The sequence below is a fragment of the Cydia pomonella genome, unplaced genomic scaffold (assembly GCF_033807575.1).
Source record: "Cydia pomonella isolate Wapato2018A unplaced genomic scaffold, ilCydPomo1 PGA_scaffold_106, whole genome shotgun sequence".
NCBI classification, from domain to species: domain Eukaryota; kingdom Metazoa; phylum Arthropoda; class Insecta; order Lepidoptera; family Tortricidae; genus Cydia; species Cydia pomonella.
This window is the reverse complement of record NW_026907751.1, coordinates 31,748-55,992: the sequence shown is the minus strand read 5'-3', so window position 1 is coordinate 55,992 and position 24,245 is coordinate 31,748. Positions and strand designations below refer to the sequence as shown.

The following is a 24,245-nucleotide window of genomic DNA, read 5'->3' as shown; positions in this document are numbered from 1 at the left end:
AGATATATATTTATAGTTCATAGCTGGCTTGTTCACACCGCCGGCGAAGACACTCTCCCACCGCCCGGCGAGTAAGCGATAATTCCATACAATGTTTACTAGCCGCCCGCTGATTGTCAACTGTTTCTAGTACATAATTTTACTAGTTGATAGCCGAGCTCGCTGATAGTTGGCGGTGGGACCACTGTTTTCTAGTTGACCGCCGCGATAAAAGCTATCGACTATAAAACTAGCTCAGCGGTACTCGCCGGTGCCTGCTTGGCGATCAGATCGATCATTTTACCTTATGAGGTGGATGCGAGTGCACGTATTTACAATGAATTTAAAACAATCATATGAACTATCTTTGTTGTCCAGTTCGGATGACGATGATGATGTATTTTATAAAAGCGTGTGTGTAGTGAAATATACCTAAATATACCTTGAGGATATCAAGATTTCATTCCTTAGGAGGCCGAGCATAAGCAAGTGCTTATACGAAAATGAAAAAATTCTATACTTTTTTTAGATTGATAGATTTTGACGTGTGCCATGTGCCAATTGAAAGAGATCGATTTATTTAACAAACATTTTGATTAGGATTTTCTTTTTTTTAACACCTTGGCTGCGGCAATTAAATATACCTTGTACATAGTTAACCATACTTTGCAAGTGGTCGATCGAACTTATTATATAAAGGAAAAAATTGCGGGTTAATCGCATCTACCTGTCTCTACCGCACTAATAAGGTACCTATTTTTGTAACACTCAATTGTAAATTTTTCTTCATAGTAAATGTACGAAAACATTTTTTTTTATTTCTGACTTTTTTGTACATTACCGAAAGCTGACCCACGGAAACTATTGATACTGGATAGGAATAGAATCGATAGATATAATAAAAAAGTTTGTCAAAAATTTTCTCGCACCCCGTATGTTTTTCAAAAATCTTTAAACGCCAATCTTTATTAATTTGAAATAGAAGGAAGGTCTTCTAAGACCATTTTCGCTTAGCAGTACGGAATCTGGTGGCTGCACTCACTGACCCAAAATCTATTTCCACCCTGTATAGGTCATTGGCGAATAGGGCCCTCTTAAGTTTTTTACCTTTATGCTGGGCCACCCGGCTGAGCTAGTGGAGCGAGTAATCGCCCGTCGCACGCAAACACTCGCTTATAGCTCAGCGTCTAAACTAGTAAAACTATACTCGCTTCTCGCCGCTCGCCCACTAGTTTGTAGTTTATAGTTTCACTCGCTTATAGTTTGTAGCCGGCGGTGGGACCAGTGCCTTAAGCGTCCTGTGGATAGCAAGAGCAAATCCGAAATATTTTCTTTCTTGGATAATGTAAAGTCCTATATACTGGCATTGCAATTTCGTTCCAAATCAAGAAGAGTAATAAAACGGAGAAATGAAATTCCCAGGATAACATTACAAATCTCAAAGTCAAAAGTAGTCGAATCTTCTAACAAAACTGGATTTGTTGGGGCTCTTATTTGCATCGAATCGCTTAAGACTCTTTACAATTACACGGTCGAGGAAAAGAAGATGCTGAATTATATATCTACTTATCGCATAAGCCAAGACCATTTGGAGTTATTTTTTGGTTTAATAAGAAAACACGGCGGTTACAACAATAACCCAAACGTATTACAATTAAGAGCAGCTTACAAAAAAACAATCATCTAGAACTCCGTTCTACGTTTTCCGGCAACTGCATTCCATTGGACAATTTTTCAATTTTAAATTCACCGTCATTAAACATAATAAATAGCACGTCCCTTGCTAACCGACATGAAGAACAGTCGTATGAAGTTTTACAAACGACGCGATCACTGCCATCCGATTTGGAAGCTGAAAATAATTGCAACATTTTTGCAACAATGCTTGAACAAGACACTTATATTACTTGTGAATCAAAACTGATAGTAGGTTACATATCTGGATATGTGTCTAGGCAACTAACACAAAAGATAAAATGTGAAGAATGTGTTGACAGCCTGTCCACGTCAAACAAACTCCCACGTCACACATTAATAACAATAAAAGATATGGGTGGTTTGTGTTACTCCACAGAAGACGTGTACATAATATGCTTGGCTACTGAGAAAGTTGTACGTAATTTAATAAAGCAAAGCGGCGGGAAAGGTCTAGCCTCAAAATATGACTATAATTATATAACGGTGAACACACTAAAATATTTCATTGGGAAAGAAATATTCGTAAATTTAACCCAACATTCAATGAATCAGCCATCAACATTAAATCATCGAATCCATTTAATAAGAGCCATAATAAACCAATACACCAAAATTCGATTACATCACGAAGCGAAAACTGATCAAAATGTAGATTACTCCACAAAACGACAGAAACTAACGAAACTTATACTATTTAAAGGAAATTAAAATATCATTACATCACACATTAATGGTTTAATGTTGTTGCCAGATTCAATGGATATAATCCCTGTTTACTTATACGAGAAGTTTGCCCGACCCTGCCGAAGGTTTCCCCACCCTACCTCGCCTTTTAGATATAAATAATTGATATTTCGTTATAAGATTTGATTTGATTTCAAGAAAACTGTAATATACTAATAATTAAAATATACTGTAACGTAAATTACTCTTTTTATTTATTCCCTAGTTATCAGTACTCACAAACAGTACCGAGTAGGCAAAATACACAATATGTCGCATCTGCGCGCGATACTCGTTATCTATGAGAACAGAACCCCCACTCCGCGCGTCCCGCGCCCTGCCCCGCCGCACGCCCGCGTGCAATGATTTTACTGGGAATAGCTCCTCTATGTACGCAGTACAATATAAGTAAGTAAGTAAATATTCTTTATTGCACCACAAAGAAGACAAATTTAAAAAAACAGATTTACAATGTAAAGAAAGGTAGCAACAGGCGGTCTTATCGCTGTAAGCGATCTCTTCCAGACAACCTTAGGGTAGCCGGATATAAAGAACAGTAAGTTTTCAGAACAGGTAGTGCACGAATGAATTAGAGGAATAGGAAAATTACACATACATCAAGCAGACAGTACATACAGTACATTTAAAATTTAAATAACTCGATGTCTACAGGTAAGTTTGACTCTTCTTCTCACTTCACGTACCACCTGCTACGCTCTCAGTCGCATTTCGATAGTTGTGTGATATCAGTGTATATATCATGTGTGAAATGGTACAGTTTGCAGATATAGACAGATTAATAAACAAATCTTATTTAAAATATATTTTACAAAAACAATTGAAATAGCCGTGGCCTTCAACTCATTTCATAATACGAGATCAATGTTTGAATTGCGGAGTTAATTCAAGTTGTTTTGGAAAACCTAACCATATAACGATGGACATGAACAACAGTTTCAATGTAATGTGGTGGCTGCAGAATGGACTGTTTTTTTTGTCATAATTGTAATTATTTACTCTACGATCACTACCCGGCTGACGAGTGTAATACATGTGCTGTTTAAATCATTGAGGTTTGTACATACGAAACATATTTCTACAAAACGATTAGGTAGGTCAGGTTTAGGACGCCGGATAGCCTTCTTTGGACATGCGATAGTATTTTACGGGAATCTGACTCTTATAATATGGAACAACCGATTTTTGTTTATTCACACATATCTACACATTTACATTTTATTCTAGTATACAAAGTTGCATTATTATAAATATGTGTTTGCTGTCTGCTGTGCATAAAAAATACGTTAATTAATAAGAGTACTTGGTACTGTAAACATATATAATATGTACAATATGTAGGTATTTAAAAAATCTTCATCTTTCTACAACCTGACCTTTCAACCCATAAGGGAACCTAACTATGCCTTATTACGATTAAGTCCGCTTTCCTCACGATGTTTTCCTTCAGTGAAAAGTGAATGATAAATACTTGACAAACGATATTCCGTACATAAGTTTCGAAAAACTCATGAATACCTTCGGATTGAAAATTCAAAGTCTGACGTCTTACCGCTAGACCACCAGCGCTTTCTCTACTCTGTTTATAAAGTAACGTCCGTATATGTGTTACGTATTTCGTAGCCTTTAAATTATATACGGACGTCAGTTTAGTTGTATGTCTACTATTTCATGTCGCTCCATATTCGACGTCCGTGATTATTTTATAGTAGTGCTCTATATTAATATCATCATTGGCCTTTGAGTCTATTACAGACTATTCAAACTGTGTCAGGTAGGGCGGCAGCGCTTTTCATGGCTGTGTAGGCCAATACGGGAGCGGCAAACACGACCACAAGCCAGGCAGGTGTAGTGTGTCCGTGGCGAACAGGTGTCGGGCTGATGACGCTTGGCTCGCTTACTAGCAAGTGTCTTAAACCAAGCCTCATCGTGGATTTTACGTCCGTCGAACACCAGTTTGCGCCACTTATCTCTGTCCTCGGCATCACATCGACTCTGACATCTATATTAATATACGGACGTCAAATATCGTGCCCTATGAAAAGTATGCGTCAAACTAACGTCCGTGTATGTATTTCGTATAGCGTAGCCTTTAAATTATACACGGACGTCAGTTAGCTGTATATACCTACTATTCATGCTGCTCCATATTCGACATCCGTGATTATTTTAAAGTAGTGCTCTTGATTTAAATACGGACGTCAAATATCGTGAGCTATGAACAGTATGCGTCAAACTGACGTCCGTAAATGTGTTTTGTATAGCGTAGCTTTCAAAGTACCTACTCCGCCGCTGCCGCTACATATTTGACGTCCGTGATTATTCTAAAATAATGCTCTGAATTTATATACGGACGTCAAATATGTAGCGGCAGCGGCGGAGTAGGTACTTTAAAAGCTAAACTGTTCAGTATGCGTAAAACTAACGGCCGTATATGTGTTTCATATAACTTAGCCTTTAAATTATATACGGACGTCAGTTAGCTGTATATCTACTATTCATGCTGCTTCATATTCGTCTCCGTGTTTATTCTGAAATCACTTATATTATAAACCGTACCGAAAATACGGAACGGTCCGTACGGAAAATAGTTATTATTATTTACAATATACCTATTATTTTTGTACAGCCGACATCAAACATAATTTATAATATTACACCTTGTTATACTAGGATAAATTGAAAAAGTGTAAATTCCGACTACGGTTTTCCATATACAGGTGTAACAAATATAGTGGGGATCCGTTTAAAGTTTAAAAAACATTAGGCCTTTGTATAGATTAATTTAATTAAACCACAGAAAAAAATTTTTTTCGCGTCAAATATATTTTTCTTTTACTTTTTCCTAATCAGAACACGATATCCAATATCCCTTAAACGTATACCTACTGTTTTTGTTACAACCTGTATAAGATATACCCGTAAAAAATTGTCGCTTGTCCGTATAAGGCTACCCGGCGTCGGTATATGAATAGCTATTGTGCGTCTGTATAGTATTATGCAACTCTAATAAAACGACCTCACAAATCACGTGTATGGGTACACGGGTATTTTTATTAATTTATTATATGATTTTTTTAAGGTACTAAAAGGAGGGCTCAAACCAAAAAACCGAAGACAGAACGGAAGAAACAAAAAACAAATCAGGTTGAAACAGTTAGCGCTCAAAGAAAGTTACAAAGAAAGGCTCAAGGAGAGAACCAGTTAGCTCCAAGGGATGCCTCATTAACTTCCTCGAGCCTAACAAATATTTTAGGATCATTATCCAGCACATTAAAAGAGTTTGAAGAGAGTCCGCCTAAATCTATTCTGACTACAAATGTGCCTCCAAGCGATGCCGCATTACCTTCATCAAGTTTAACCCTTTTATCAGGCTCAGCAACTGATCTGGCAAACGTAATATCCAATCTTTCCATGTATAGATCAGATTCGTTCGATTCTTTGCCCGACGCATATCTACCTACTAGTCTCAGTTGCACTACGAATATAATCGATCTTGAAAATCTAGAAGAAGCAGAACCTTCTGTCTTGTACTTAACTGGACATCTTGAACCTGAAAATACAAAGAAAAACCCCACTCCCGGCTCAAGTACTGCCGCTATTATTGACGAGCCTCCGCCAGAATTTGTTCAACCTCCTACCTCGTGCCTAACTGGACACCTTGAACCTGAAATTACCGAGAAAAACCTCACTCCCAGCTCAAGTACTGCCGCCATTATTGGCGAGCCTATTGAGGAGTTTTTTTATTATTAGGGTGGGGCCAGTAAGCTTTGAATTAAATGATGTACAGTCGGCGGCTGAGATAATATTACCCCCCTCACCCTGCATCGAAGTTTATATGCGGTACATTATGTTTGCAGGGTGCCGTACAATTGTATAATGTTCTAATTTCATAGAGATTAGAGATTCAATTGCAAATATAATATTGATGTATAACCTTAAGAGTTTTTGACTAAATTGTCTCACAATGGACTAGGATGTAGTTCCTCCTGAACGAGCTATGTGTGCTGGGTTTATTGCGGGAGTGCAGAAGGAGCCAGGTTCTGTCGTGGCAGGTACACCGTCTACTGCATTCGCCCCACATGCACCTCCCGCTGTGTCGGCCCCACTGGCACCTTGTGATGCTGCGTGCGCTCCACAGGCACCTTGTGATGTTGCGTGCGCTTCACTGATACCTCCCGTACCGATGGTCGTGGCTCCGGCGGAGCGGTTCGGAGGCCTGCGGGCGGCTACGCCACGGTCTGTCAGCCTGCACATTTTCAACCTGAACGTAGAAACCAGCTGCCACGACGTCGTTCTTCACATCAAAACCAGTATCGGAGTCCAGGTAGATAGGTGCGAAAAGCTGAAGGTCACGAGAGGTCATTACTCGTCTTTCAAGATCGATGTGCCGGCGGATAAAGTAGGTGTGGTTCGTAGCAACAAACACTGGCCGGCTGGCGTGTCCATCAGGCACTTCAATACGGTCGAGCCAAAAAACTTTCTAGTGAGCAGCGGCAACCGACCACCACGCTAGCGAAATCTTCTTGCTTTAAAATCGTTCACCAAAACGTCAGATCAATTTGCGGCAAAACTGGGTTACTAGACTTGTTAAATAACTCCGAAAAATCCGATGTATTGGCCTGTAGCGAGACATGGTGCAAGAAATACGAAATAGAACGAGTTAGGTTATGTGGTTATCGGCTTGCAAATAGCTACTGTCGCACGAATATCGAACATGGCGGCGTGGCGCTGTACACACGGGCCGATATTGAGTACCGCCAACGAAACGACCTACAGAGCCTGGCCATCGAATTTCATATTGAGTTCACTGCAATTGAAATTTGTAAAATAGGTCTAATAGTAATTGTATTGTACAGAAGCGGAAACGGCGAGTTTGAAATTTACTTAGATAAGCTAGAATTATTATTAGATAGATTAATAAACGAGAATAAAAGTTTCATTCTAGTCGGCGACCAAAACGTCGATTTCATGTCAGAGAACGTATCGAGGCGGCGGGTAAACGAAATCTTACAAATGTATGGGTGTAAAAACTGTGTCGAGTTTCCAACCCGTGTGTCCGCGCACAGCTCAACCTGTATCGACTGCGGGCTGGTGCCGCGCGAGTACCTGGGCATTGAAGCCAGGCCGCTAGATACCCCCATCAGCGACCATAACGCACAGGTATTCACCCTCCCTACTCCACCCCGACAAACACTCGAACCAAACAGTTTCATCCAAAAAAGACTATTTACTGACGAATCATTAATTACTTTTTATATTGACATTGAGAATTATAATTGGAATTTTGTATTCGATGACGTAATTTCTATTAATGATAAGTTTGACAAATTATTTAATATTTTAATGTACTACATTGACATTCACTTTCCGATGAAAAATATTTTAGTTAAAAAAACCAAACATGCACCATGGATTACGGAAAGTCTTTCTAAATTGATTACTAATTACAATGACTTGACAGTAATAAAACGACAGTACCCAAATATGGAAAATCTCGCGGAGTGCATCAGCTACCAAGCAGATCGCATTAGGTCGGAAACTTTGACCGCCCACCGAGAATACTTTGGAAACCGTATAGCAAATAGTAAAAACCCGTCGAAGGAGATGTGGCGTATAGTGAACGAGGAGTCGTCTGCAAAACCGTCACGACATACTATATCACTCAGAGATGAAAAAGGACACGACTTGCCATCCAGCCAAGTACCGGAAGTATTAAATCGTCACTTTCTAACGGTAACATCAAAATATAAATTAAATATAAACAAGCCAGACTCTGTGAAGCACGTTAGGCATCATCTAATAAATAAAAACGTACCAACTTTCATTCTGCCTAAAATCACACTCACAGACCTAAACCGCAGTCTGAGGTCCATGGTAAAAACACGCCGGACGCTAGATATTTACGATATTTCCCTTAACATACTCGAGTGCATCTGGCCAGTCGTCGCAGGGCTACTAGTAGAACTCATTAACACCGTGTTCTCGTGCGGTGATTACCCGGACGTACTGAAAAGCACTCGAGTATGTCCTGTTTATAAGGGAAAAGGTGAAAAAACTGCTGTGGACAATTACAGACCTATCACTATAGTCCCCAACATCTCTAAATTAGTTGAATCAATTATATCAAATAGTTTAATGCATCACTTAGAGACAAATGACCTACTGACGGACAAACAATTTGCATATAGAAAAAATAGGTCCACCACAACAGCTGCATACGAAGTATATGATTGCGTAGCAACGGCGTTAGACGATAAGTACAAACCGGCAGGGGTATTCTGCGACTTGTCCAAAGCCTTCGACGTTATAAATCATGACCTACTGTTAGAAAAGATAGGATACTATGGAATCGCTGATAACACCCACAAATTATTTAAGACGTTCCTTAAAAATAGACGGCAGACAGTCGAGGTCAAAATCAAGGGCAAAAATGTTAAATCCGATGCAGGTACACTGGAACAGGGCATACCTCAAGGCTCCGCGCTCGGAAATACCTTGTTCTTAATATTTATTAACGATCTGCCTTCCTCTGTTGCTGAAGGCTCGATGGTATTGTTTGCTGATGACACCACCGTGGTAGTGAAGGCGCATACGTACTCGCAGCTCGAGGAAAAATTAGCGAATACGTGCAGCCAACTTCGTGAGTGGTTCTCGGCAAACGGCCTCATCCTCAACGTCACAAAATCGCATATAATGCTTTTTTCAGCCAGTCCTTTGGTGAATATTCCACAAATACATACTCAAATTCCAAGCTGTGATTCGTGCAAATTCCTTGGATTTACCGTTGACGCAAAACTAAAATGGAAAGAACACATTAACAACTTATGCGAAAGGCTTAGTAGTGCTATATTCGCGATGCGAAAACTAAAGCCAATTATTTCAAAACATACGCTGCTCCAAATATACTACTCCTATTTTCAATCGCTCATGTTGTACGGTATTATTTTATACGGAAATTGCACAGAATCAGATAGGGTGTTTAAATTACAAAAAAAAGCCTTACGTATATTAGCAGGTGTACATCCCAGACACCCGTGTCGACAGCTCTTTAAGAAATATAACATAACAGGGGCGGCGGGTCCATACAACTCGATTCCCACCGGCTTGCCTAAAATTTATTGCTACATAAACCAAACTTATATATCATCATTAAAATTAAAAATATATCCATAATGAAAACACTACGTATTACATTACCTTGGAATTGATAACACGATTTACTAAAGCACTAATCATAGCAGGCGCGCGAAGTAAAGCTAAGCTTGACTATTCATTCATGCGCCACTACACAGATACGAAAACTCACGCACACGCTCATAAAGTTTGCTATAGAGAGTCCACGCGAATGAGCTTCAAAGCAACTCGGTCTTGTATCGGGTTATTCATTTGAATAAAAACCTTAAACATAATACCATAAGGTTTATATTGGAAAAATGCATGCACATATTCATAAAGTCCGGGAGCAGAATCTTATGTATTCTCAAGTTTAATAATTTGATAAAGAACGTTTTTTCAAAGAAAGTACTGTTTGTAGGTTTGTAGTAATAGGTTTTAGAATTTGTGTGTTTGTGAACACTCCCGTCCCGGTTGTTACCAAGGCTTGTTGTTATTATTAGAGTTTTAAATGTTTTTATGTGATTTTATTTACTTGTGTGCACGAATTTATATATAAAGTTACTAAACTAGTGATATTTTGTATGTTGTGAGTATAATAGTATGGCAAAGGTGGTTATACACTAACTGCAAAAGGTCGCGCTCAAGGACACACCTAGCGCACGCCTCACTTTTATCATGAAAAAAAGTATATAATGTTAAGGTGTTTTTTTGTTCCGAGTTGCCTAGCCAGAATTTTCACGCGCCGCTACTGCATAATGACGCACTACTCTCTCTATGTTTATGAAATTATTATGTTCACACGCCGCAATATCCATTTATTCAAACGTGTAAACATGCCTGGCAGAATAACCCGCCAGACCGGCCGATTACAGTCCGTGCCGCGGCGCCTCGCGCTGCTCGACAAAAACCCACGCGTAATAGGCCCGGCGTTTTATGAACGTCTACCCGCCACTCTCAAAAATGAATCATCGGACGAATTATTTGGTCGCCGATTGAAGGAACTTTTATTGACCAAAACGCTGTATTCTGTCAAAGAATATAAAGAATAAAATGCCAATTATTTGATTTTTAATATTATTTATATTTATAAATTATTAATTAGTAAATTTTGACATTGTTCTATTCTTTTTTTGTCCCTATTATTGTATTATTAAAATTTTTGACTTTTTGACATTACCTAGGTTGTCCTAGCTGTATTTTTTATTTTTATATTCTTAATAATTTTGACAAATATTTCTATTTATAGAAAGTGTTTTTATATATATATATTTTATTTTAATTTGTTTACTGTTTTATTTTATTCCGATTCGTAGTTATTATTATTATTGTTGTTATTATGTTGTGACGATCTTTTTGTGAATGCATTTTATTTTGACATGTAAAATATAATGTACATTTCCAATAAGAAATAAATGAATCTAATCTAATCTAATCTAATGTTTAGTTCATTATTCCTTCAATTATTTATTAGTTTTATTACATTATAGCGGCATAAGAAAACTACTAAAATAGTTTTATTTGTGTAAAGAGAGATGATTGACACAATTAAAAATTAAAGGTCATCCAACAGTCCCACATTAAAAATATTGTGTTTTTCTTTATTTGTCAAAAAACAATCAGACGATGTCTACAATTTCTAAAATATCTTTCAGTTACTTTACCTATAAAAAACAAAACAATTGAGAATAAATGTCTTAAATTTATATGGTTTGTTTACATTTATTTAAATTTAAGTTCCTACTTAATTTTTTACACGGGATTTCATCATATAGATTAAGTATATCAATTCCCGAAACTGTGTGGCTACAACCGGTTTGGCACTGACATAAACGCTATCATGAACGTACTTTCAATGCATCTCGCTCGTACTGGCATTAGGGCGAGATGTATAGAAAGTAAGATTAGGTAGACGTTAGCATGTATGTCAGTGTTGACACTGTCAGCGACACATGGTACGGGTACAGGTAAGGTATTTTAATAAATAAATGCAGGCGTTCATTTTATACTAACAATAAAATGATAGGCCAATTTTAATCCAGAGCACTACTTTAAAATAATCATGGATGTCGAATATGGAGCGACATAAAATAGTTAACAATAAATATACAGCTTAACTGACGTCCGTATATAATTTAAAGGCAACGCTGTACAAGAGACATATACGGACGTTAGTTTTACCTACGCATACTGTTCATAACGCACGATATTTGACATCCGCATATGAATCCAGAGCACTATTTTAGAGTAATCACGGACGTCGAATATGGAGCGGCATGTATAGTAGGTACAAAGCTAACTGACGTCTGTATATAATTTAAAGGTTACGTCATACATTGTATATAATTTAAAGGTTACGCCAAACCTGATATCAAACAAGTGATGAAAAATAAGAAGCAGTATCATACTTCCCATTAGATCCGTTCTGGTTTTCTTTTTTTTTCATTTATTATATATTATGTAGCCGTTGCATTGTATGTAACACGATTGTTAATAAAGAGTACACACATTTTTTTTTTATTTGGGGCTCCGTCAAATATTTGGCTTTCCAAAAGGGTTCCGTCACCAAAAAAGTTTGAGAACCACTACTATAAGGGAAGAGATAAAACAAGAACTCGACAGAATGGTGAAGTTAGATGTCATAAAACCAGAAACAGAGCCTACTCCTGCGGTAAGTCCTATGGTAATTGTTAAACAGAAAGGCAAAATAAGAATTTGTATAGATCCTTCTGATGTAAACAAAAATATTCTGAGACATCATTTTCCACTATCTACTATAGAAGAGATCTCTGCCGACATTAAAGGTTCTAAGTTCTTTGCATTATTAGATTGCACAAAAGGATTCTGGCAAATTAAACTTTCAGAAAGAACTCAAAAAATTCTATCTTTTGCTACACCATGGGGAAGATATTCCTTCAAGAGGCTCCCTTTTGGCGTTTCATCGGCACCTGAAATATTTCAAGAAATATTAACAAATCTGCACAAGACACAAGCAGACATAACCAGCCAGAGAGTGGTAGTACCAGAAACTAATTATAGAAATGAACCAGCAACACTACAGGTTCCAGAAGAAGCTCAGACACCAGAGGTCCTTAAGTCACCCCCAACATCAACATATTCATCACCAGGCACCTCTAATCAGGCTCAAAGACAGGCTCAACCCATTCAACCAGTGACTGTTCCAGCTCCACAAACATCAAGATTTGGCAGGATAATAAAACCAATAAATAGGCTTGATCTTTAAAAATACCAACTTAAATTATTATGATATCTTGGTATGTTACTTTAACTATTTCAGAAATTGCTCAGTTGATTTTAAGAAAGTCATTTTAATTAGACAAAAATGACATTGTAATTAGATAACTTTAGTATATATAACTTTATTGTTGCTAATGTCTGTTTGTAAGTTCAAAGTCAAAGTCACTTTAAACATTAGTTTTTACTTATTTTTAGCTTTTAATTATTAACAAAGAAAGGGAGATGTAAAGAATAGACCATTGAATATATCTTATCTGTGGTCTCCTGTCATATTCGCACGCTCACCAATAAAACACATTATTTTATAATGTAGTATTTTATTATTATAAATATCTACGTTACACTATTATATTAAGTTTTATTATCTATTAGCAAAACATGAAATAATCTTTTCATAACACAATTTATTTATTTATTTTCTTGAGATACCGGCTGCTCTCAAGTTATGTGTCCAGCTGCCGCTGTCATCGTCTCTTCCACCACGCTTCCTCTTCGGAATTCCTAACAGTCCCTTCAGGTAGCACTAAAGAGCTAGTTTTCGGAAAAATAGAGAGCGAAGTGGATAAAAACAAGATAGAGAGGCAAATCCAGAAAGAGATGCAACCATTAACTCTCCCCAACATTTTCGTCTAACCTCCTGGAGGGACGTGCGGTACGCCAAGGCGCTGCAAAATTTTACAGTTACACCAGGACAAAGTATTCTCGGGACAGTTCTCTGTCCCGAGAATACTTTTCTTTGGTGAAACGACAAAATTTCCTCGTTCACTTTCAGGTCCGTTAATACTGGTGTAACTGTAAAATTTTGCAGCGCCTTGGCGTACCGCACGTCCCTCCAGGAGGTTAGACGAAAATGTTGGGGAGAGTTAATGGTTGCATCTCTTTCTGGATTTGCCTCTCTATCTTGTTTTTATCCTACCTTCTGGTACTGGCAGGTTTGTCGAATGCAATTTTGGAACAACGAGAACTGGTTCGCACAGACCATGAGGTCATTAATTGGGATTTAAATGCCCACAGGAGCTTAACCCAGACATTTTATTCATTCATATTCAATCATATTCATATTTATTTCGTATATGCATGATACATAACACGTCAACACATTATAAAGATAAGATTATCACTTAATACGTTTTCGATCATTATTAATAAAATAAATCATTATAAATACATATTAATCGTACAATGTCAGCTTATTGACAAGAATAATAATAGATTTCAAAATTAAATTAAATAAAATTCCATTAAATGTCACAGAATTCTCGGATGTCATAAATTTGGGGTAATGACCCCATGGGGTAATGATGAAGCCGATGTGTGTAATGACCATAGCACACGCGTTTCATACGACGTTTTTCAACACACTTGCGAGGAAAAAACAAAACTTATAAATTAGATTTTTTTTTGTCAAAACAGTAAAAGTACAATTTTCAAAATGTTGGCTTACCTACAGTTTTAACATCGAATAATTGCACCAAAGCGTGCTGGGCTTGTAGGCACTTATTCGCCAATTCATTGAAGTAAGCTACCAACACGTTTTCCAAGAAAAACTGGGCGTTTTTGCTGATTTTCCATTGAATAAAAGATTCATATGCCGCCAATTATTTTTCACCCGATTTTGATGATAAAAGGCTATCGTTCTCGGCTCTTGCCTCTATTAGTATTACTGGCAGCGTCAATTTTATGTTTTCTTCATTTACAATGCTAGAAAATGACATTTTCGTCAATATATAAACTAAAAACATGCAAAACTATTCCAATTTTATGACAAATACGGAAAATGGCTGGCGCGTTATTTTTTTTTAAGCACGATTCCAATGCGCCCGCAAGGCAAAGGCGCGCACGAATTCGACAAACAGCCAATTAAAAAAATATAAAAAGGCTAATATTTTCGTATTTCTTTTCGACGGATGGAGATCAAATCGATAAATTGTTGTTTATTCATTAATGTAATTTACGAGATAATTTAATCTATAAATTATGTTTGGTGTGATAAAACCTCTTTGAACTAACATTTGAAACCTAATAGTTGGTTAGAAAAAAAAAATGTATTACTTGACCAAATGAAGAAGGCTCCTTTTCCATGCATATTATTTGCAATCAGTTACCTTCTTAACTCAGTCGGATAATATAATGAAAAAGCCCAAGTGTTATAATAATATACTGAAAAAGCACGCGTATTTAATATCTAGGATTATGAGCCAAAAATCGGTGGAATAAAAACGTCGTTTTGAGCAAGTGTGTTGAAAAGGTAATTTGTGGGAAGCGGACAGAATGAATTGACACCAGAAGAGAAAGACTTACAAGAAATACATGATAAGTATATTCAGAGGGCAATGGGGAGAATCCCGCCCACTAAGGCATACTTATTTGTCAGGCAGAGACTTTCCCAACTAGTTCAGTCGCTGGGCGGACCTGCCGCATGGCTAAACATGCCGGCCACACGAAAGAAGCCCTCGCTGATAAGGAAATCTACTGGGTGTAGAGCACATATAAAAAAACCACTAATTTTTCAGAAAGACAACGGAAATAAAGGAAAAGGAAGAGATCTAACTTTCGTGACAAACAACACAGCCTTTCCCCTAAGGAAGAAAAATGAGTATATGGATTTCAGAGGGGGATGTCTGGCAGAGTTTCAAGAGAGATGGAGGGAGCTTGGAGCCAACAAATTTGTCATCAAAGCAATAACAGCATCCCACATCTTTTTATTGAAAAGCCTCCATTGGTTTTCCCAACACCTGCTATAGTAGAACGATTTGCAACCAATCCATCCAAGCAAATGTCAGAAGAGAGAGAAGTTGAAGCAATGCAGAAGCAATTGGATGTACTGAAAACTTGTACCAGACAGAATCCATATTAGCGATGGGGGTGTAAGACCCATTTTCGACCTCAGAGGATGGAACAGGTATGTCATAACAAAACCCTTTCATCTAATCTCCCATGCCTCAGTATCAGATTTCCTTCATCCAGCTGAGCCAGCAAACTGACTGGTAAAGTTGGAAGTAGCTCAGGCTCGAGTTGCGTTCCATCCGCCACACTGACCGCCATCGTTTTATAACGCTCCGCGGTAAAAAAAAATAGAAAAAGTGGGTTTTTCTCGACCGATTTAAACGTTCGATACGTCAAATGTTGCGGGACAGTGCCGCGCATACGTCTATAGCGATTTAGCCGCACAACGACAGTGCAGTGAAAAAGTGCCAAAAATGTGCCTTTTTTGAGGTTAAAACCACTTTGGAGCAAAATATCGCGACACCAGTGAACCCTCCTCTGGGAAGCGCCTCGCCAAGACCCACCCAAAGACACCTTCGAGATGCACCGTCGAGGCGCAAACACTAAAAAAAACAAGAACCACGTGGCGGCGTGGTCGGAGTTGCAGCTGCGCGCGGCTGTTTTGGACAACGCAGATTGAAGCTGCTCATCACCTGGAATAACGCGGTAGTTTGATCAGAATTTTTGGACCTTAAGTTTGTGAAATATTTACTTTTCAAAATTCAACAGTGAAAAACTTGATAGACTTCAGGCAGACTAGGTACACTTTTTTCAACGGGTGATAAAAAAAAATGAGTATTATTTATTTCAGAGCTGTGAAAATTACTCATATAACATTTTACGATACTTTGTTATTATTAGGCATTATATACATGATAATTGTTTACATAAACATTAATGGATGTTAGAGTAGGGCCCGTGATCAGCATTTTTACGTAGTTTAGATATAAAATTCGAATAAGACACTTGTAAACCGTTTTTGTCCATTTTCGGAACACAAGTCATAGTAATTTTTTAATAGCTGAACACAATTTTAAGGTCTCCAATTACTTTATACACTCAAATACCCAAACAGCCAAAAAACTATCAATCAGCCGACATTGTGGAAAATTTGTAGAATTTCGAACTTTCTTACGTACAAATGGTATGTTATTGGAGTCCAAGAATTGTAATGTATGTCTGCTCAAACTTATCCATAAAACTTGTGTTTGATCTTGCCTGGTATTGTAGAATTATTGCTAGTATAGTATCAACCATTTCCAGGTAAGTATATCAGTTTTGCTAAAAGGAAAATAACTTACATCATCCTAACTGAATGATTTCCCTTTGTACTTTCGAGTCTTCTAGCGACACTGAAACATAATGGTCGATTTTAACAGATCAGTGTATTCCGGGGCTCTTACCTTCTAGCAGCATTCCAGACCTATCTTTTTAGGGTTCCGTAGTCAACTTATAGTTTCGCCATGTCCGTCTGTCTGTCTGTCTGTCTGTCTGTCCGAGGCTTTGCTTCGTGGACGTTAGTGCTAAAAAGCTGAAATTTGGCATGGATATATAAATCAATAAAGCCGACAAAGTCGTACAATAAAATCTAAAAATTTAATTTTTTTTAGGGTACCTCCCCTACACGTAAAGTGAGGGTGAAATTTTTTTTTCGCTTCAACCCTAGTGTGGGGTATCGTTGGAAAGGTCTTTCAAAACTAATAGGGGTTTTCAAGAAATATTTTTTGATAAAGTGAATATATTCGGAGATAATCGCTCCGAAAGAAAAAAAAAATGTGTCCCCCCCCCCCTCTAACTTTTGAACCATAGGTCCAAAAAATATGAAAAAAATCGTGGAAGTAGAGCGTAAGAAAGACATTAAATGAAAACTATAGCGGACATGATCAGTTTAGCTGTTTTTGAGTTATCGCAAAAAGTTTTCCCTTCATAGTAAAAAGACTTACTTTTTTTTTTTTTTTTTTAATCTACATATTTAAAAGGAGCCTTTATCAATGAGACATGTCGGCTCCGTTGGGCCTCTACATTACAGTTTCAATGTGTTACGAGTTGTCAAAAAAACTGTACACGAATTTCGCAGTTTTAGACAGCGGTTCCGCCAATATCGAGTGAAAAACCCCAATATCAGTTACTGCATAACCCCTAGCTTCAAATAGTTGCGACCTCTTGTCTCGAGTCCGAACACATTCCATTAGGAAGTGCTGTACATCCTCGACAGAGCCGCAAATATCGCAGTTGGGCGACTCTGCTTTCCTCATCAGATGAGCAAACATATTTAATGGAATGTGACCGGACCGAAGCCTGTGAGCACGTACAATATTCGCCCGGTTTAAGTCGGCCACTTCCCACCAAGGTATCCGAGGAGGCTCACATTGGATGGTCTTGTACCATATTCCTTTTTCTTGCGATCTTGCATCAAAGAACTCCTTCCAGCAACCATACATTTTTCCTTTATACTGAGCGACTATTTCTAAGAAGTCTGGAGCAACATCAACCTCAGACCCCTCAGAAGCAGCCGCTGCCGCCAACCGGTCAGCCTCCTCGTTTCCCACCAAGCCGATATGTGACGGAACCCACTGTATTTTCAAACACCTTCCGCAATTTCGGAGCTTAGAGATTAGCATTAAGATTTTGTACGCCAGTGAAAAGCAACGTTCACCTGAGGCACACCTGCTCAAATGTTGAATGGAACTTTTACTGTCCGTGAAAATTGCCACATTGGGATAATTTTTATTTTCAACAAACACTAAAGCCTGATAAATCGCACAGAGTTCCGCGGTCATTATAGAAACTCCAGCTGAAATTTTATATTGTGCTCTTGTAGCACTAAATGGATCGAAAAAGGCAGCCCCTATTTTTTTATCGCACTTCGATGCATCAGTGAATATTCTATAAAAATTAATATATTTTCTATTCAGTTCTTGAACCACATCAATACGCAGAGCATTGGCGTCGTGTGTGTGTTTTGCACCAACAACAGATTCTAAGCCGCTGTGCAAGACTTCATGTAATTCAATTTTTGACACCCAAACATCTAATTGAAACATTGGTAAAGGGAATGACGGCTGAATATGCTCTACAGAGATTTCCTCATTTACGACAGCTAGCAAAGGTTTTTTCCTTGTCTTAGTCCAGTACCCTCTTTGGCATGAGGCCCGCAACTCCAGAATCTCATCAACCGTGGCGTTATCTGACCAGGTCAGTGATTTCAAGCAAAACCTAGTGGCCAAGAACCATCTACGAAGATGCAATGGCACAAGACATAGTTCACTTTCCATAACGTGAATCGGTGTAGACCTGATTAAGCCTCCGATTACCCTTAGAGCTTGGTTTTGAATTTTTTCAAGCTTAAAGATGAGTCTGTTGGCGCTATTGTGAAAAAGTGCACTCGCGTAATCCAGTCTACTTCTAATCAAGGATATGTACAACCTCCGTAGGTGCTTAGGATGTATTCCCCAAGACGCGCCAGCTAAAGTTTTTAAAATGTTAAGGTATTTTTGAGATTTTTCAACCACATAATTAATATGCTCTCCCCAACGCAGGTGTTGGTCTAGCAATACACCTAAGTATTTAGTAGATTTATCAGAGCAAAGCGGTTGTCCTCGGATTAATAGGTTAACTTGTTGTTTTTTATCACCTTTGCTGAAAATACAAAACTTTGACTTACTAGCTGAGACCTCTAGTCCTAAACTGTCTAAAATTTTTAACATTGAGTTTAAACTATCTTGCATTAAGCAGACACTGTCATGTAAGTTCTTTTGCCTGACATATAGCACAAAGTCATCAGCATATTGGGAAATTGAGACATTGACTATGTCGGTACAAATCTGATATGTAGCAATGTTAAACAGAAGAGGGGAAAGTGGATCCCCTTGAGCTAGACCCTTGTCTGTCCACCGCACCATAGAAAAACCGACCTCAGGGTCTCTTAGCAGAAGATGCCTCTCGCTCAAGAAGGCCCATAAATATCTACAAAAATTGCCCCCAACTCCTAAGGTATCTAGAATATAAACGACTTTAGAAACCGAAACATTGTTATATGCACCTTCAATGTCTAAAAAACAAGCTAGAGTACAAGTGTTTTTGGCAAAACCCACTTGTATGTGGGATATTAAGCGAGCTAGGCAGTCCATACAGGATAGACCTTTCCTAAAGCCAACGGTATTTCGGGATAGAATCTGGTTGTGTTCTATAAACCATTCCAGGCGTCTCGCTAGCATTGTGTGGAATATCTTAGATACACAGGACATCAAAGAAATCGGTCTTAGCTTCGAAGAGTTATCTTGACTTGACTTAGGAATAGGTACGACCTGGATAACTCTCCACTGCCTGGGCACCTCACCTGACACAAAAATCAAGTTATACAATTTAAGTAGAAATAACAATGCTTGTGATGGCAGATTGCATAACACAGCATACGTTATTCCGTCTACCCCTGGAGAAGATTTCTTATTTTTTAGACACCTTGTTAATTCTTCTAGCGAAAATTCTACCTCTAATTGTGGGTTCACAGATGTAAACGTCGGTGACTCCTGGCGCACGAAATCAGGCGTGAGAGAACGCAAGAGTTCGACTTTTTTTTCTTCAGATGCATCAACCCTAGAACGCTTATGACCTTTTATCCACTTCATACGATTCCACATGTCAGACGCAGAAGTAGTTTCATCTATACTTTGGCAGAACTCCCGCCAACTCGACGCCTTAGCATTACGAATGAGGCGTTGTGCACCTGCAACCTTTACTTGCAAGAGTTTTAGATTATCAGGGGTCGGATTCCGTCTGAATTTTGCTAATGCTAGTCGCCTTTGAGCTACAGCCAAAGACAACGAGGCATTCCAATAGTTTTTGGGTTTGAAATTCCGTGTTGGGTCAGTACACGTTTTAATTACAGGAATATTAATAGTTAAGGACTTACTGACACCAGTCTCAAAGATGTCATAAGTAACTTGAACATCGTTTTGCGTAGGAATTGGCTGATTGGAGAGGTATTCTTTTAGGAATTCGCGAAAGCCAGGCCAATCCGCTTTTCTAAAATTTAATCTTTGCTCAAAGTGCCCGATATCCCGATAATCTAAACTAAACTTCAAAATTAGATGATCACTCCCTAAATGTTCATTCATAACCTGCCAGGTAAAATCAACAGCAATATCAGACGAGCAAAAGGTGATATCTGGAGCACTTTCCTGGAGTGACCCATTTACGAGTTTAACCCTTGTCGCATTTCCATCATTTAGAGATACAAAACCATGCTCGAGTGCTGAATCAAACAGCTGATTTCCTCTAACGTCACATTTATATGACCAGTTAGTATGATGGGCATTGAAGTCCCCAGCTACTAATGATTTACTCGAAAGAGCCGTGAATATTGAATCCCAGTTGAGTTGAGTTGTTCGCACTGATGAAGGGCAGTACAGTGATACAATGTTATTTAAAGAGGCACAGTTTAAAAGCTTAACACATACAATTTCAATACCAGGGTTATTTAAGGCAATGTGAAACGACTGGGCCTTAATGGAGTTATGTATAATGACCGCGACACCCCCATACGAGTCGAATCTATCATTACGAAATATAGTATAAGAGTTTATATTGAGTGTATAGTTACTATCAAGCCATGTTTCACTAACGAAAGCAATGTGAACCTTTTCACTATTCAATAGGGCTTCAAATTCAACTAACTTAGGCCTAATACTTTGCGAGTTCCATTGCATGAAATTCAATTTTGATTTTCTAAAGAAACTAGCCATTTACATTTGGAGAAAACAACTTAAAGAAATCTACGGAGTTGAAAATACTCATGAGCAGTACAACAAGTTCCTTAACTAAAATTTTAGCTATGAGGCTTATCTTATTGGTCCAGTTATCTTGAGACATAAGAATGGTTTTGACACCTTCAATAATTTGTGTAAAAACCGTGGAGCTCTCGTTGTTATCCCTAGCGGTAAAATCTTCGTTATTAGGGGAGTTCAAGGGTGATGGGGATATGATTTGTCTTGGTTGCTGGGCCTCTTCCTGGCTTTTCACATTCTCGTTCTGTCGAATGTCTTGATCTGTCATCTCTTGTTGCAGTTGCGTATTATTCCTCAACTCTTGGGCTGCGCATGGTTCGACGGTGTCGTCGGAATTTTTATTTACTTTTTGTGATAGGACGGCGTCTCTATATGATTTTCCCACAATAACTGGTTTCGAAATAGGTGGCATTTCATGAGTCCTGGACTCTACACTTGGCATTTTCTTGTTCTCGCTATAGATCCACATTGCTTTTTTATAAGTACAGGCCTCGGATGCCATTATTCCCCGAATTTCTTTCTCTTTTAAGAAGACCGGACACGATTTGTTTAAGGCCATGTGGGGACCTTTGCAGTTGATACATTTAAAATTAGTTGTCACACAATTGGCGTGTCCTCCTCCACATTTCGGACAGATCATTTTACCCTTGGGACAAGATTTGCTTAGATGATTGTACTTCCAACATCGAGAGCATTGGCTGACAGGAAAATTATATGGCCTCACCTGAAACCGGCATCCGTAAGCGTAGATATATGGCGGTAGGGCAGCACCTTTAAAACATAAACGTATGACTTCAGATTTCGTCCACCTACCATCAGTATCTAAACGATTCAATCTTCGTACTGTTAAAATTTCCTGCTGACATTTAATATTTTTGATAAACTCTTCTTCATCAACTTCCAACTCAACTTGTTTCACAACGCCATAAGAACAGCTTGTTTCATTTGCCCAATATGTGTGTATATCGTTATTATTGAACTCTTTCAAGGTCAGGAGCTTTTCAGCCTCCTCTTTCGTATTTAGCTGTATTAGGACTTTATAAGAACTCATATATTTGATCCTCAAAACTCCTTTGATATTATTATGCTGTAGTAATTTGGCCAAACTGAATTGTTTTGGGAGCCCTGATTTCGAAGCCACATACACTTCGATTTTTTTTTCCAACACCGAAAATCTCTCAGCCTCTATTTCACTAGTACGACCCATGCGTAAACCCTTTGGTCTCTTCCCCACAGTGCAAAAACTAGCATCCGACGTACAGCTGTCATCACTCAGGTCACCAACAGTCGATGATTTATCCAAATATTGTAGCACATCCGACATGGCATCGACTTCCAGTAGGGACTCCGCTTGGCTAAAACCACTTAAATTCAAAAAATTTCCACCACGGCTTCTCGTCGAAACCCAAGAAGGCAACTCATTTGACCGCTGGCCACACTCGATGATGGTGGAGTCAAGAGACTCCGCCCCTTGACTTTTTTCACTCATTCCTGTTCCCAATTCACAAAAATTTACAATAAATGAAATTAAAATTAAATAAGCAAATATTTTCCTCCCGTCACACTTGACACACGTCAATCAATTTGAAAAAGACTTACTTTAATTAGGTACTGATTATGCAAATTTGCCTATTTGTTTAACTCGGGTGAAAGGTACCGTTTCATCCCTTGGTTAACAATTTACTATACTTAAAGCTCCAGTTTAGCTTATTGTGACGGAAGAGTAACTACGGAACCCTACACTGAGCGTGGCCCGACATGCTCTTGGCCGGTTTTTATTTAATGATGGATGAATGTCCAGTTGGTAACACTTAAACATTTTGGCGGCATCTTGTTGGCTCATAGAATTCTTATCATTAAAAGTGCTTTTGAGTCAATTCAGGCTTGCCTTGGTTATTATCTTTGCTGACCAACCACTACCACTTTTGCGATTTTCAAGGATACAAGAATTCTATACATAGTAGAAACTGGTACTTTTTCTGTACTAATATGACCCACCTGTGTCCCTTTTCCTCTGTTTAACTTAAACTGCTTACTGTGGGACTTAGTCAATAGCGTGGAGCGCTCATTGTATGAAAATTTTATTTTATGGGAAATTCGATTTTGCGGGGTTCTTGAAAGTGGCCAATTAGCCTTAATATAATGTATACAAAATCTTATTTAAATTAATCCCCGGGAAGTATTGCCACCAGGCTCCCAAACTTTCAGAAAATATCAAATTTCTCGATATTTCTGATAGGCTATAATATACTTAACTAATAAAGTTTACTTAAAAGATTTCTATTATTCGAGTTATTAATAACATAAATACAATAAAAAAAATTGAAAAATGACATATTTTATTGCAAAATAATTTTAAAACACTTGCCATTTTCGTCTGCAAATCGCGCGATGGCGGGAATTCGGGAGATGCACTTCGCCCCCGCGCAGGTCAGGGGCGAGGGGCGGGGTGGTTTGACCTTAAACTAGCAAGTGTAATTTAGTGTGATTTGTCAATTCTAATTGATCGCACGCCTGTTTTGCTTTAATTTGTGAAGAGTTTAGCGAACATAAATCACGGCGGGAGCGCGCGCATATAATGAGTTTACGCAGTGGAAAGAAGTGTCCAATATTTGTTAATGGACAGGAATTACCTCAAAACGTACTACCTACTTACGAGGATGTTATCAGGTACTACTTACTTGTTACACAAAATATACAACAACGCCAAGATCGCGTCAAAATAACGGCGGAAACCGTTGCTACTGAAATCGAAAAGATTTGGACGAGGGCTTCCATTCCCTTTATAGAACATCGCACCATTGTAGCTCGTATAAAAGCATACCACGATAAGTACCGCTTTATATTAAAACCTTACCAAAAAAGGAAAAGTAATGATAATTATTTGCAAAAGCTACAGCA

At 38.3% G+C, this 24,245-nt stretch overlaps 1 protein-coding gene and 1 long non-coding RNA gene across 2 annotated transcripts; both read right to left on the bottom strand.

The window, feature by feature from the left end:
* Positions 1-16,524: 16,524 nt before the first annotated feature.
* On the bottom strand, positions 16,525-23,397 carry LOC133533175 (uncharacterized). Its single transcript, XR_009801823.1, has 2 exons — positions 23,343-23,397; positions 16,525-16,910 (listed from the first exon to the last, which is right to left on the bottom strand). It is a non-coding gene; the product is annotated as an uncharacterized LOC133533175 (long non-coding RNA).
* On the bottom strand, positions 18,920-22,919 carry LOC133533174 (uncharacterized). Its single transcript, XM_061872135.1, has one exon. It carries the CDS (start codon positions 22,831-22,833, stop codon positions 21,295-21,297), a length of 1,539 nt encoding a protein of 512 aa, XP_061728119.1. The 5' UTR covers positions 22,834-22,919; the 3' UTR covers positions 18,920-21,294.
* Positions 23,398-24,245: the final 848 nt, after the last annotated feature.